This window comes from Urocitellus parryii, chromosome 11, assembly GCF_045843805.1.
Source record: "Urocitellus parryii isolate mUroPar1 chromosome 11, mUroPar1.hap1, whole genome shotgun sequence".
Classification (NCBI taxonomy): domain Eukaryota; kingdom Metazoa; phylum Chordata; class Mammalia; order Rodentia; family Sciuridae; genus Urocitellus; species Urocitellus parryii.
Window position 1 is genome coordinate 49,081,969 of NC_135541.1, and position 15,149 is coordinate 49,097,117.

General features: G+C 38.7%; 1 protein-coding gene across 1 annotated transcript in view; it reads right to left on the bottom strand.

Annotated features, from left to right (window-relative positions):
• Slc35d1 (solute carrier family 35 member D1) overlaps positions 1-15,149 on the bottom strand; it is a 46,686-nt gene continuing 31,537 nt past the window's right edge. The window contains exon 12 of the mRNA XM_026409725.2: positions 1-4,364. Coding sequence (XP_026265510.2) covers positions 4,256-4,364 — 109 coding nt within the window. The 3' untranslated portion in view covers positions 1-4,255. The remainder of the gene's footprint in view (positions 4,365-15,149) is intronic.

Here is a 15,149-nt window from a genome sequence, read left to right on the forward strand (position 1 = left end):
CAAAAATATTTAGGTACACAATTTTCATGTTTATGTCACCTGATTTACATAACTCAATCCTCAGTACCTTTTAAAAACACTAAATAAATCGGTCAATAGAATCTATATTGAAAAAATATTATGAAAGGCTAACATTTGTAGACAAAAATCAGTTGATCATCAGCATGAGAAAGAAAGTATTTGTGAACAAAATAATTTCTAAAAACAGTCTTCTGAAACAATAAATCTAGCCAGTAGATTTCTTTTTAAAAAGTATTTTTAATTATAAACAAAGCTAAAAAACAAAACACACAAACAATGACATCAAAACAAACACCAAAGCATCCTGACACTAAAAACTGGAAGACGGGTTTAGAAAACAGAGGTACGAGCGCCAGGGACGCACATATGCCAACAGCTCATGCCTGGGAGCAGAGGCAGCACACAGTCAAGGGCATTCATTCTGAGAAGGGAAGGAAGACGGTCTGGCTGTAGAGTTAAGTGACAAACTGAGGAAGTTTTAACTGAATTACCATTATGAAATGTAATGATCTTCCTCTGATATAGAAAATAGCTTTCCTTTTTTGAAATTTACCATCATACTACGAAAGTAACTTTTTTTTTTTTTAACAGAATCACCTGCATCACACAATGGTTACAATTATATCAAGCAGCTATTTAAAAAAGAAAAGACAGTGAACAGAAATAGGTAACTAAACATTCCAAGGTCAGGAAATACATTGTCTAGGCCTCTTTCATTTAAGGAGCACAAATTAAGAACCTTGTTTTGCCTACAATCCCACCATGAAATAGGGACAGTAGCCACATTTTCTATATGCCTAAAAGGTACTAGACACTGCATTAAGTTATTTCATATTTATTATCTCATTTATTATAAATATTTTTCCTCAGGGAGGGAAAAATCAATTACAGCCTTTTTCGTTAGGAGGAAACTGTACTACATAATTATGGGGAAGCAAGAACATTAGCAGCTGAGGAGGAAGAACCCAGGCTATGCACAGAATCCTCAAAGTTGTGTCTTATCTCAAACTTAGAAGACTGATTTGAGTTACAAAAGACCTCTCAGATTAAAAAGTTGCTTTCCTCTATGGGAAGGGCACCATAGTACAGTGACCTGGTAACTGTGCATGCAGCTCTAGTTCACAAGTCATTGACTCCTTTTATCTGTTTCCCCTCTCAATTTGGGTCCAGGCCACCACCTTTAGCTAAAGAATTGTATACTCCTTGACAGCGAGACCCATGTCCTATTCATCCATTCCCCCACGCTTAGCAAAATGCTTGATATACAACAGCTTTTAATCAAATACTCACCCACTGAACAAGCCCATGATTAAAAAAAAGCAAAGGCAGCCCCAAAGCCCTAGGTACTCTTCCAAGCCAATCAAATGTGAAATTCCATTATTTGGGTGAAGAACCTACCTCAGCTTTATAGACTGAAATCTCCCAAGGATTTCTGATATGATAGGATTACAGAAAATTTGCCAATGCATGTTTTTTTAAATCTAAATGCAAGTTGGATGTTACAAACGACTAACTCATAGTTGACAGCCACATGCAGCAATTAAAATTAAGTGACATGGTAGCAATGTGCAGTCTAGGCAACCAGGATTATTCTAATCTATGTCACATTTACTACAAGCAGATTGGCCAGAGGACTTCACCTTCATTAACTCAAGGAGAGGAGCCATTAGCTCCTTTCAGAATTCTCAACATAGTTCATCTGTCTTAGTGGGCAAACTAAGGATTTAACTCTATACTGCCTCTTTTCCTTTCAGAAGGGAGTTAATAGGTCAAAGCATTTTTGCTCATCAACCTTGGAACAAAATCCAGACATTCTGAGAGACACCAGATTATTGAGCAAATGTCTACACTGTATTATACCAGAAAACCACAAGCTCCAAAAAGTGGCCAGCCACTCTATTCAATCTCAAACTTACCCATGTCACTCTGTCTTATCTTGAGATGGTGGCAATAGCTGAAGGAGGTCTCTCAGGATCAGAACACAGACAGAGCAGAAGCTGTAAGATGCTGTACCTGCTCCTGTCAGTCAGAAGGTTCAACACAGACAGGGGCTCTGAGGTATAGTGCATTCCATGAGCTCTACTTATACATGATTTTCTCAAATTAACCTGGAAGAGAGACAGACTTCTAAGGGAACCTGATCCTCAAGAAGCAGTTCAATCCCTGGAGGAGTTCTAGTCTTGACATATCCAAAGGGCTTTCTAATAACAAAGTTACCTCCTTCATGTGGCTGACAGAAGGAACAGAATTATTCAAATTATCTCTAGCTAAGCTATTGCATCCAAGCAAAACCAGGCAGTTACAGGCAACATTCATAGCCTAAACTACATATCAACTGAGATCAGCCTGGAGGTTGAATAAAGGCTCCATGATAGAGGGTACCCTGTCCCTCTCCCTAATTTGCAAAGTCCACTTCTTTCTGACATCAAATTCAGTCAAGCACTTGCCTCTTTGAAAGAATTCAAGCTAACTCAGTTGGCATCCCTGTTTCCTTACGGAAAGGCTGTTAAATCAAATGGAGCATGGTTTAATGGAAAAAACGTGGAGTTTGATTTATAAACAAGTCATCTATTTTCTCTGATTCCTGTTTGTCTAATTAGTAAAATAGAGACAAATAAGACACAATATTCTTGCACTAGAATTTTTTTAGTTCAGATGATCCTGGAAAAAAGTGAGCCTATGGTGTGGGTTCAATATAATCTTACAAATAGAAAGAAAAAAATCAAAATTTTCCTAGTCTCCTGTTGAGACACCAAAATATTAATAGTTTTAGGTCAACAGAGCCCAGTAGTTTCCAAACTCAAACAGAAACTATTGTGTACAGTAGGGCAAAGGTACCAGCTTCTGGTACAGACTGTACAACCAGCCTGACAAACACACTCAACTCCAGTCAATGGATGTCTCTGAGCCAAGCCATGGAACTGTGTTTAACACTTCCCCACGAGGCAATTCAGGCAATGTTCCTTCACAGGTCCTGTCCCAGGATGCAGCAGACAGAGCATCTAGGTGGGTAGACCCAAGGAGAGGTACGTTCATGCCATTTAAAAAGGAAGGAACGCTGACACTGCCAAAGAAAGGTCCAGCCCTGACAATACAAAAATCCCAACCAGCTTTTCCTCTCAAACCAATCATTCACAAATGTGGGACCTCATCATACTGATCTGAGAAGTAAAAAGAGAAACCAAACTCAGAGGCGGCAGGCATAGGGAAAGAGGTGGTGATCACCTTGCCTGTCTGCCATCCTTGTAGACAAGGGGTCAGTCCTGAGCTGAGCTGGTTTACAAAATGCAGCTTTTCACCTCAATGTCACATTGCAGCATTTGGACTCACACTGTGTGGGATAGGTAGGGCAGGTGTTTTAACCCCATTTACACATCTGCAGTTTCTGAGAGCTGAAACAACTTACTCATAGTCCCAAAATCTTCCGAATGATCTAAGAACTAAATTTTCCATCTTACCCTTTAGTCACTAAGGCAGGAAGGAGATCTTCCAATTACTTCCCCAAATGGTGTCCAGCACTTAGCACAATGCCTGACGAATACACTCAGTACATTGTAGTTGGATGAATGAATGAGTCAAATAGATGAGTAAAGAGTACAATGCCTACTTCCTCCATCCCTTCATTATTCCATTCTATATAACAGAGAGGGAACAACATTTTAAAGGAATCACTCTGCTCATCCCATCAGTTCTCAAGAAAGTGAACATGGAAAGCAATACATTCCAAAACACCATGTATTTTTTTTAGTACCAAAGTTGCTATCTTTGGCAAATATGATATTTATGAAGACAATGCAATCAATAAGAAATAAAATTCAAAGAAATTTCAGATCGGCTGCATTTCTGGCAAAAGAAAGATCAAACTACTCCAGACACAGCAATGATTTGAATGATAAGGCTCCAGTAGGAGCACATTATATATGCAGCTCTCAAGGACCCCTGGATATCAAACTATGGAATAAAATACTTTCAAAACACTGATGTTTCACTGTCAGAAAAGAAAAATAAATTAAAAAGCCCAGTACATTTTCCAGTTTGATATAAATTAATTCAAACAATATACTTAAAATAGAGTCAATTATAAGTTTCTCTCATAAAATTTCAAAAGGCAGCAATCAATCCTTGGATTGTACAAGTGCAAAAGGAATGGCATTTTCTCGTAATCATAGTGGCATCTGCCAGAGTTCTGAGTTGATCAGAAACTTGGGCACATGCAGTTGGAGCAGTCCTCTGGTCACACTGCTCCTTTCCCCTTCATGTCCAGCTTGTTACTGGCCTCTGACTGTTTGCTCAGCTGCTCTTCAGTGAAAGTGATGTACGAGTATACCAGACTCCCAGCAATACTGCAAAACAGAAAACCACCATGAGGCAAGGAGGAAGGGGAAAAAAGATGAAGGAAAGAATATTTATAACAGCAAAAAAAAAAAAAGATAAAAAATAAGTGTTCCACAGTGGGAAATTACATAAATTCATATAATCAAACACTATGCCATTAAAATTACCTAAAATAAAGACAGGCAATGACATCTTAAGTGAGAAAGAATTCTATAAAACACTGATCCTCTTTTATTTCAATGAGCATGAGTATATGCACAATCTGCATCAGAGCAGAAAGTTTGGAAGGAACACACCAAGAATAGTGGTTACATCTGGATGGTGAAATTAGAGTGATTTTTCTTTTTTTCCTGCTAAAACAAGTTCACAGTAGCAAACTTCTCACCTTAGCCCTCAGCCTGTGACAGTTCCTGGTACACCGGTCTGTCCATCAGAAGGGTTCACTCTTTGGTTTATCTAATCTAGGGCCTTGCATATGCTAGGCAAATGCTCTATCACTGAGCTATACCCCCCACTCCAGGTTCACTCTTTGAGGATAGTGATTATTCTATAAATTTTCTGTGAGGACCTCAAATCCACTCAGGATCTATAACCTCCTTTACCGATCACTAAGCTAAAAGCAAGCAGAAAGAGCCCAAAGATCAGCATTTCCAGCCTGCCCTGTCCTGCTCTTCAATGAGGGCTGCTACCCAGGGTTCTCTTAGATCTCCAGCCAGCTGGGTGTCTGGGCTGGGATCTGCTTTCAGATTTTTCTGCCATGGGTTTGGCCCTCATCTTCTGCCTGACCACAAGGTTCATAAACATGCTGCTGATTTGAAAATCATTCTCTTTTCCTCTGAGCTTTGACATCCCAGCCCCAAGCCAGCTACTCACAGTGAGAGAGCCTGTCTCCTGCTCCCACAGGAAGGAAATGAGGCACTGGCATTTTACTGCACATGCTTACATAAAACTATCCATTCTCTGAAAAACGTCAACCAGTCATACACAAAGTCTTCTCCAAGCCAACCTTCCCAATCAGTTTCTCACTGTTTCTCATCTGAGCCTAACAGCACACAGTAATAAATCAAATTGTTACTAATTATTAAAGTCTATTATGTGTCAAGCATTTTACATTCATTCCCTGCTGTTGCAATATTCCTCCAAGGTATAATATCCCTGCAAAGTACCTATTATATAGACGAGGAAACTGAATCCTAGAGTCATAAGAAGCTTGCTCAGCATCACAAACCATCTAATGATGGACCGGAATAAAGCCCAGGTCAATCCTTCTCCACTGTAGTCGCTGCCTACTTGATGGCTCCTATCCATTGATATTGCACTTACTTGTTCTTAATTGTCCTCATCATCCTGTAAACTTCTCAAGGCCTTATTCCTTAAGCTCTACAAAATTTCTTACACAGGGCCTGGCACTTTGAAGTGACACAGTAAGTAATTGCTGAACTGAATGTCCTTTATCAGTCAAAAACCGGCCTGGTGGGCCCAATCCCGAGAGTGCCAGTGTTCACAGCGCTTCCTCTTTTCCTTCATATGGTAACTTTTTTTTTTTCCATTTTATTGTTTCCAAATTTGATCTAACTCTTCTGGAAACCATTTGTTTTTCTAGTGTATCAAGTTGATGATTTGCCTAGCAGCTGGGCTGGGACTCAAGGAGATGGCTTACTGAAGTTTTACCACTAAAGGTAAAAATTCTTGGAGGGCCATACTGGTATCCACATGACAGTCAATTCTCCTTTGCCTCCAAACAAAGAAGAAGGGCTGCTCCTTTATTCCTTCATTCCTTCCCATAATAACCTAAAAATAATACTCTGTTATTTTTTCCTTTCAAGACAATCTTTGATGTTCATATTGAGCCCAATTCACCTGACTAGAAACACTGGGAAATACAGAGCAGAAGAAGACAAAAGAATGTCCTGAAATTTATTCCAGCCCAGTCCTATTCATGCTCCCAGACCCTATTCTAGTAGCACAGTCAGTATAATGAGAAAAAAAAACGTAGACTCTAGGGTTAGGTCTTAGTTCAAATCCTACTAGCTCTGGGACCCTGGAAAAATTAATCTGAGATTCCATTCCTGTATTAATCTAGTAAGAATGCTATTATCTATCTAGGCTAGTTTGAGGATTAAATAGGATTAAACCCATAAAGAATCTAAACCTACTTCTGACACAGTAAGCAATCAGGAAATAGCATCCTCTTTTTCTCCCACCTTCCCTGCCAGCCCTAACACAGACCAGAGAGGAAATGTACTGTTAACAAAAGATAGTCCATCCCAGCGGCTCCCAGCGGCTCGGGAGGCAGAGGCAGGAATATCATGAGTTCCCTAGCCCCAGAAACTTAGCCAGGCACTTAGCAATTCAGTGAGATCCTGTCTTTAAATAAAATTTTAAAAAGTGTTGGGGAAGTGGCTCAGAGGTTAAGCTTCTCTGGGTTCAATTCTCACTACCAAAAACAAACAAACAAACAAAAAGACAGTCCATTCAAGCTCTTATTAAACAAATAAATGGCCGGGGCATGTGGCTCAGTGGTAGAGTGTGTCTGGCACATGCAAGGCCCTGATCTCCAGCACGGCGGGAGGTGTGTGTGTATAATACAGGGAAGCACAACTATAAACTAAACTAGATGGCTTACAAAGAAATTTGCTTAGCATAATTCTAGAGGTTAGAAAAAACCAACATCAAGGCAAATTCTGTATTTGGTGAGGAACATCTTCCTGGGTCAGATGGTGCCTTCTTACCTTGTCCTTGAATACAGGAAGTGGGGTGGGTCTTTAAGGAATCTCATTTAAGAGAGCTCCAACTCCATGACCCAAACATCCCAAGGCCTCACTCCTAATACCATCAGCTTGAGAGTTACAACTTAAACATGAATTTTGGAGGAACACAAACATTCAGTCCATATCAAGGAGACTTGGCAAGATGCAAAAGGAGAGTCACATTGTGCCATATAGTTATTCAAATAACTAGAGCAAAATCAAAGCACAGAACCTACTGGTCCTAACTCTGAAGCTCAAAGAACAAAGAACAGTTGTCTATTCAATGTTCACAAATTCCAACTTGAGGCAACAACAATAGATTTTTTTTTTTTTTTTAGTACCAGGAATTTAACGGAGGGGTGCTTAACCACTGAGCCACATTCCCAACTGTAATTTTTTTGAGACAGGGTCTCACTTAAGTTGCTGAAGCTGGCTTTGAACTTGCGATCCTACTGTCTCTGCCTCCCAAAAGCACTGGGATTACAGGTGTGTGCCACTATGCCCGCAACAAAAGATTTCTTATTTCATCTTTATTCCTGACTTGATTATTACCAAATATTTACATTTACAGAAACAGAAATTCATGAATCACTTGAAGAGGACTAAATACTCATCAATAAGTATATTATGTGTCAAGCAGCAATGAATTAATATTTTGCAACGGAATTTTAAATTGCTCTCCAGTAGCATTGGGGAGAAAGAGATGGAAGAAGAGGCAAAAGAAGATAGGGGAAAACCTAGATATTAGGTGGGGTGGGAACCTGTATCTGAATCGCTACCAAAGTCTAAATCACAATCTTCTACTATTGCCAATTCATTTTCTACTGGCTCCTTAAATGTTCACTTCAGTGTTGAGAACTATCAGTAGAATTTATATGTTGGACCTTCTTAAATATTCATTAAATTAAAAAAACCTCAGAACTGATCAACAAGATTTTTAAAAAATTCATGTTAAAAATAAGGTACAATCACTACAAATCTTTTTTTAAATCCAAGCCATTTTCCACCTGCATAATATTCAAACCACAGACCTACCAAGCTGCTGTGGCAGAAACAACTGGGAGATGCTTGGAAGAAAAAAGACAAAGCTACAATTTCCTATAAACAGGGGTCTAATCAGAACACTGTGAGTCTGACTGTGTAGTGCCGAGTTGGCTTTATCTGCTCTGAATCTATTAAATATGATGACTCTACGTCATTTATTCTAATCTACTTCTGATCTTTCAAAGCAATGCAAACAGCCTACCTCTTCTAGACTGAGTCATGAAAATACTAGCTTTCAATAGTTAAGATGTCTGTTATACAAATAATGTATAGTAAAAATGTCTTCAATGGACCGACCCCACAGCCAGATAACAAGACTGAAGTCCAAGCTTGTCTTCATCTCAACCACTAACATGCTTATTAATGTGTCTAGGCAGATGGCTCTGCCTCCTAGATTAAGCAGTGCCTTCTACGTATAAAACATGCCAAGCCACATCAAAATCTAGGAACCAAAAGGTTCGATTCCCGCTATTTCTAAGAAACACAATTTCTACCATATAAATGAAACTGGGTGTCTAGAAATCACGTTCCTACAGTGACCAGGGATCCCATCTCAATGTCCATACAGCACTGTGAGGAGCCCCTTCCTATCTTCCTTCTCATCAGCTAAACAAAGCAGAGCTGCATTGTTGCGCTCTTTTATCACCATTCAGAGCTTTCAAAACTGAACAGAAACAGAAGAAACACAAAAGTTGAGTAAAAAGCATCTAACTATGGACTCTGCTGCTATAAAGCTGTAACATTCTGCAAATTATTTAACTCCTCAGAGCCTTACTTCCTTCATCTGTGAAATGAAGATTATAATAACACTCTTGTAGGCCGGGTACAGTGAGCATGCCTGTAATCCCAGCAGCTCAGGAGACTGAAGGCAGGAGAATTCAAAGCCAGCCTCAGCAACTTGGCGAGGCCCTAAGCAACTTGGCGAGAACAAAAATAAAAAATAAAAGGGGCTGGAGATGCAACTCAGTGTTTAAGTGCCTCTGGGGTCAATCCCTAGTACCAAAAAATAAATAAATAAAAATAAAAAACATCCTTGCAGGACTAACATCAAATTGTTAATATAATTATTAATAGAATTAGTATTTTACTTACTATATAATATGCAATTAATCAGTTAATGCATAACTAATGCATTAAATTTTACACTTAAATTATATATGGGACAATAAACCATTTCAAAAGGCATACAGTAGCCATCCAACAGGGGTAAAAGACAAATGCTAGGCCTGGTGCAGTGGCGCACACCTTTTAATCCCAGCAGCTTGGGAGGCTGAGGCAGAAAGATCGCAAGTTCAAAGACTGCCTCAGCAACAGTGAGGCGCTAAGCAATTCAGTGAGACCCTGTCTCTAAATAAAATACAAAATAGGAGTATGGATGTGGTCAAGTGCCCCTGAGTTCAATACCCGGTTCCCACCCCCCCACACAAAAAATGTCAAATGCTAAGATATATCAGGGGCCAACACTACCAAAGGTCAAAAAGAAGATAGAAGTTTTGATATCTGCTGCTTCTTTGTACAGCTTGGCACTCACCCACTCACAACATCAGGGAGGAGTCCCAAGTATAACAGGGCCTTCCTGTTTTGGGTCATCCTGACAAGGCCTTAACTGTACTACAAACAGCCAAGCCTCAACCACCTATTATCCACAGTTTATTATTAATAACTCTCAGAATGTCTTCCTATTTAGGAGCTCATTCTTCCTGTTAGGAGACATTTGTGGTCTCTCATACTTGGGTGCCAATCTACTTTTACAAAATTACCTTTTGGAAACCAGTCTCAGGCAAGCCACACTGGTATGCCTACTGCCCACCCTACCCCACACCTGCTTTTCCAGCTCCATGCTTTTTTTTGTTCAGCCAGTATTTAAGAAATGGAATACCCATCCTTCTCTTTCCATATCTCTTAATCCTGCCTTCTCATCAAATATCCTTTCTTCTATGACATTTTCCAAGCAGCTTTGTATGATTTTATTTTCTGAGACCACACAATCTGTATTACTGATGCCAGCTATTCTGTGACATTTAATGTGATGATAGTTATGAAAGCTCTTTGGAGAAATTGTACAAAAAGTGGTTACTGCTGTCAATGCCACGTAAGTGCTTAATGTTACCATAAATGCAGTATGATCCCTATATAAATGAAAGTTATTGCCAATTAACATAATTATTCCACATTTCTCCTCCTCCTTCAGGGTAATCTGAACATAGTGGCTAAAACTAAGTCAGATCATATCACTTGTTCAAACTTCTCCAACATCTATCTATCAAAAATCATTTTGTAATGACTAAAAAGGTCCGCCCTAATCTACTCGTCTAACTCATGGTTCTCATGGTCCCATCTCCTTTTACTCATTCCACGCCAGCCACATTAGTCTCCTTGTTTCTAGAATATTCCAGGAACATTCCCACTTCAGGGTCTTTTCACTTACTCTTCCATCCAGAATCAGCATGGTTCACTACCTCAATTCCCTTATGTCTTTACATGAAATCTAGTTTTCTCAGTAGGTGCTCCCCACTCCCAAAAATTTCCTTAACCCACTTCCTCCCTTTATTTTTCTTTATTATTATTTATCTCCAACTAACCAAGCATGTATTTCACTCATTTATCTTTATTTTGTCTCCACCTTTAGAAGGAAAACTCTATGAGGGCAAAAATTTTAATTTGTTTTTAGTGTAGCGCTATTCTCATTGCCTAAAAGAATGTCTGGTTGTGGGAGGCATCTACCAAGCATGTGCTGATAAACAGTGGGTTCCTGGGTAGATTACAAACTCCCAAAACGAAATTCATCTTTGGTTTTTCCATGCACTAAGCAATCACTTCCTTTAACATATGTACAGAATGGGTTCACAGTTGACTTTTACCCTGCCTGCCAAGAGAGAGAGAAAAGAGCAGTAGTAAGGCAGGAGGTAAGCAAGACTTCAGAAATGTCTGAAATCCAGAGGAACCATTATAAACCCTCATCTTGTGTCCCCTCTGCTTCTTACTATAGTAGCTCCATGACCTCAGGCAAGTTATTACACCTCTCTGAGCCCCAGTTTCATTCTGATGTGAAGTAGGGGATGAGTTCATGAAATGAAAAGGGGGCTGTCATATACCAGGTGCTCAACAAACAGTAATAACTCCCTGTTGTCTTCCCGGGTGCCTAGTAATATCATTTCTATACTAAAATAACTGTTGATCTTTGCACAGACTTTAAAAATAAAAGTGCTTTCATTACAGAAGTCTGGCCAGAATAGGAACCATTCCATCTGCCTAGGAGTTTTTGAAGTTTGCCCAGGAATAAAATTTTTAAAAGCCAAAAATATTTGAAACCCTGTTGTGATGTTTCACAGCCCTTGACAAGGATATTATTTTCTTTATTAACTGGTAAGAGTCGGGCAAATGCTCTCTTTCAGATCAGAACTCTATTAAGGTTCCATGTGTATACACAAGTTCGTGGAAGGCTGCACTACAGAAAAGTCAAGGAAAAAAAAAAAAGTCTGAATACTTGTTTCCTATCAATTCCTTCTGTTTGGGTGTTTTGGAAGAAGTTTCTTAGACTTTCTGGAACAGTCCTTTTTTTGCTCTTTCGACATCTTGAGACAAAAGTATTTCCATTATTTTCTTCCTTGCTTCTGTGTTCTTCTTTCTTTACTCTTAAAAACCCATGAATATGGGTGAAAGACCCCCATCAGAACTACAAGAATACATGCTATGTGTTTTCCACATGTAGACAAACTTCCTTCAAATTCTTGAATCTCTTGCAAAAGAACCTCAGACCTCCTGACCACCTAACACACCTCCCTCAGAATATCCTGGGGACTCACTCAAAGAAGCTGAGTGGCAGAACTAAGAAAGACAAGTCTAGCTCAAGCCCCACATTTTAGAGATGGGAAAACTGACATCATGAAAACTGAATCATAGATAGGTAGTGGCAGTATGAGCAACAAAACACAAGATTTTTTTTTTTTTTGCTACATTTCAGTTCAACTCTATTCTGTTATGAACTTAACATTAACTAAGGAGTTAGCTTTCCTCCCTATCACCTACTCAAAAGTACAAGGTCTTCCAGTGAGAAGACTGGTAAGTGTTACATCAGCAGCAACTAACTGATGACACAAAACAAATCCTTTTCTATTTCCAAATGAGCAAGCCACTGAGGAAAGAAGAACTTATGAAGAAGCTCTTCAGGAGAAGGCTGAAACCAGAACAGACTATAAGTATGGAATTATTCAAGAAGAAAAGCCCTAGCACTAAGAAGCCACACAGACTTCTAAAGAAACAAGTAAAAGAGTCCAAAATGAGAACGCTAAGCTCAGTAGCTAGACCAAAGTCCTGGGAAGCAACTCTACAGCTGTATTTTGAGCTGCACCATGTCCCATCCAGAGACTGTGGAGACAGTAAATTGGTTTTTGTTACACAAAAGGTACCTGGTTTAAGAGCACATAACTAATGTGGTTCACATTATGAAGGGATATGAAAACAATATTAATTCATTCATCTATCTACTATTTACTAACAATATTAACAATATTAACAATGAAGACTCAGGAGACTCATGGACAAATCTCTTAACAGCTGGGTAATACAGGGTAAATTTCCTAGTTTCTCTGTGAAACGGAAGTTACAGTACCTATCTCACAGGGCCATTGACAAACTGGGACTTTATCTAAATTCTGTAATTTTGTTTGTCAAAAAAGACTGTTAATGAAAAGCCCCAAACTGGGAAAAAAATCTTTGCAAATCATATATTTGATAAAGGATTTGTAACTACAATACACACAGAACTCTAAAAACTTAAGAAGAAAAAATATATACCAAATTTTGGAAATGGGGAAAATATCATTTTACCAAAGAATATATACAGACTGCAAATTAGCACATGAAATGATACTCAGCAACATCAGTCATTAGGGAAATAATTAAAATCATAAAGAGATACCCTTACAGGCCTATTATAATTGTTAAAATTAAAAAAACTGAACAACAACAACAACAAAACCCTGCGGATAATCTCAAAGGTCAACACTAGGAGCAGCTGGGACTCTAATACATTGCTGGAGGCTGTGCAAAATGGCCCTGCCACTTGGAAAACAGTTTGGGAATTTCTTAAAAAGTTAAACTTATTTACACTACAACCCTGAAATTTTGCTCCTAAGCATTTATCCCATTAAAATTAAAACTTATATACACACCTTTCTAAGTAAATGTCTATAGCAACTAACATATAATAGCTAAAACTGCAAACAGCCCAATGTCTTTCAAATGTTGAAAGGATAAAGTGGAATTTCATTCAATAGGACAGTACTCAGCAATAAAAATGATACATGCAAAAACATAGATGGAGAGCTGCAGCAGTAGCTCAGTGGTAGAGCGCTTGGCTCGCACGTTTGAAACCCTGGGTTCTATCCTCAGCACCACATAAAAATAAATAAATAAAAATAAAGTTATTGTGCCCATCTACAACTTAAAAAGAAAAAAAAAGGAAACTTGTGTGCAGTACACTAGCTAAAAGAGCAATACATGTGAAAGAGCAGCTCAGGAGTTCAAAAGCCAGCCTCAGCAAAAGCTAGGCTCTAAGCAATTCAGTGTGACCATGTCTCTAAACAAAAACAAAAAACAGGACTGGGGATGTGGCTCAGTAGTCAAACATGCCTGAGTTCAATCTCCGGTATTTAAAATTAAAAAAAAAAAAAAAGCTACAAACATATCATTTACATAACATTGTGGAAACCCTACAAACAGAAAACACCTTCACTGGGATCTCAGGGGAGTGGGAGGGGCTAAATGAAAAAGGGCAAGAGGAGATTTTGGAGAGCAATAGATTGTTTTGTTTCTTGATTGTGGTGGTGGTTATAGGAGAGTATACATTTGTCAAAACCCAGTACAGTACACTTTTGCTATATTTAATCAGACATTATAATTTTTTAATGGCAGAAAAAGAATCATAAGAAAAGGTGACTTCCAGACAGTCTAAGAATGCGAAGCTGTGAGGATGATAATGTTTTCTGGAAAGGCAGCATTATTCTTTTTTTTTTTAATTGGTTGTTCAAAACATTACAAAGCTCTTGACATATCATATTTCATACATTAGATTCAAGTGGGTTATGAACTCCCATTTTTACCCCAACAGATTGTAGAATCACATCGGTTACACATCCACATTTTTACATAATGCCCTATTAGTAACTGTTGTATTCTGCTACCTTTCCTATCCTCTACTATTCAAGCCTAAGTCACAGGCCGTGGCCCAGACTTGGATGGAGTACAGAAACATGTTCCCTCTTCATTCTACTCATTCCCCATCCTCTCTGCTTTTTTTTTTTTTTTTTGAGGCTTGGCAGAGCCCTCAGGATCCTGTCACTTGGAAAAAGGACTTTAGGAGAATTGGAAACAGGAATCTCAATATAGCTCAGATCAGGAAAAAAAAAAAAAAAAAAAAAAACACCACCACCACTACCCATAACAAAAACCCTCCCTAAATCACAGAATCAACATTGGATTAAGCCTGAAAAGATACTAAGCCTCCTATCTCTAGCACCTGAATCATACCAGAGAGGGCTCTTCAAAAACTTTTCTTAAAACAGCAAAAATACTAGGAAGGGTGCAGGGGAGCAAGATAAGTCCAAGTGTAATCATAGGTTATTTTAAGAATACAGTTCTATTAGTGATTTTCTTCAAAGCACAGTCTGTCAATATTAACTGACATCATTTTCAAACAAAGTGAAATCTAATAAGTAGCTCCTGTAAATATGGGATTTGTTTGTTTATTTGGGCACTGAAGATTGAGCCCTGGGGCACATAACCACTGAACCACATCCACAGCCCCTTTTTTGGGGGGTGAGAGGGACAGGGTCTCGCTAAATTACAGAGGCTGGCTTTGAACTTGCAATTCTCCTGTCTCAGCCTCCTGAGTTGTTGAGATTACAAGTGTGCCCCACTATGCCTGGCTGTTAAGTTTGGTTTATATATTAAAAATGAAAAAAGTATCTACAATCTCTGATTCTGCTTACTGACTAG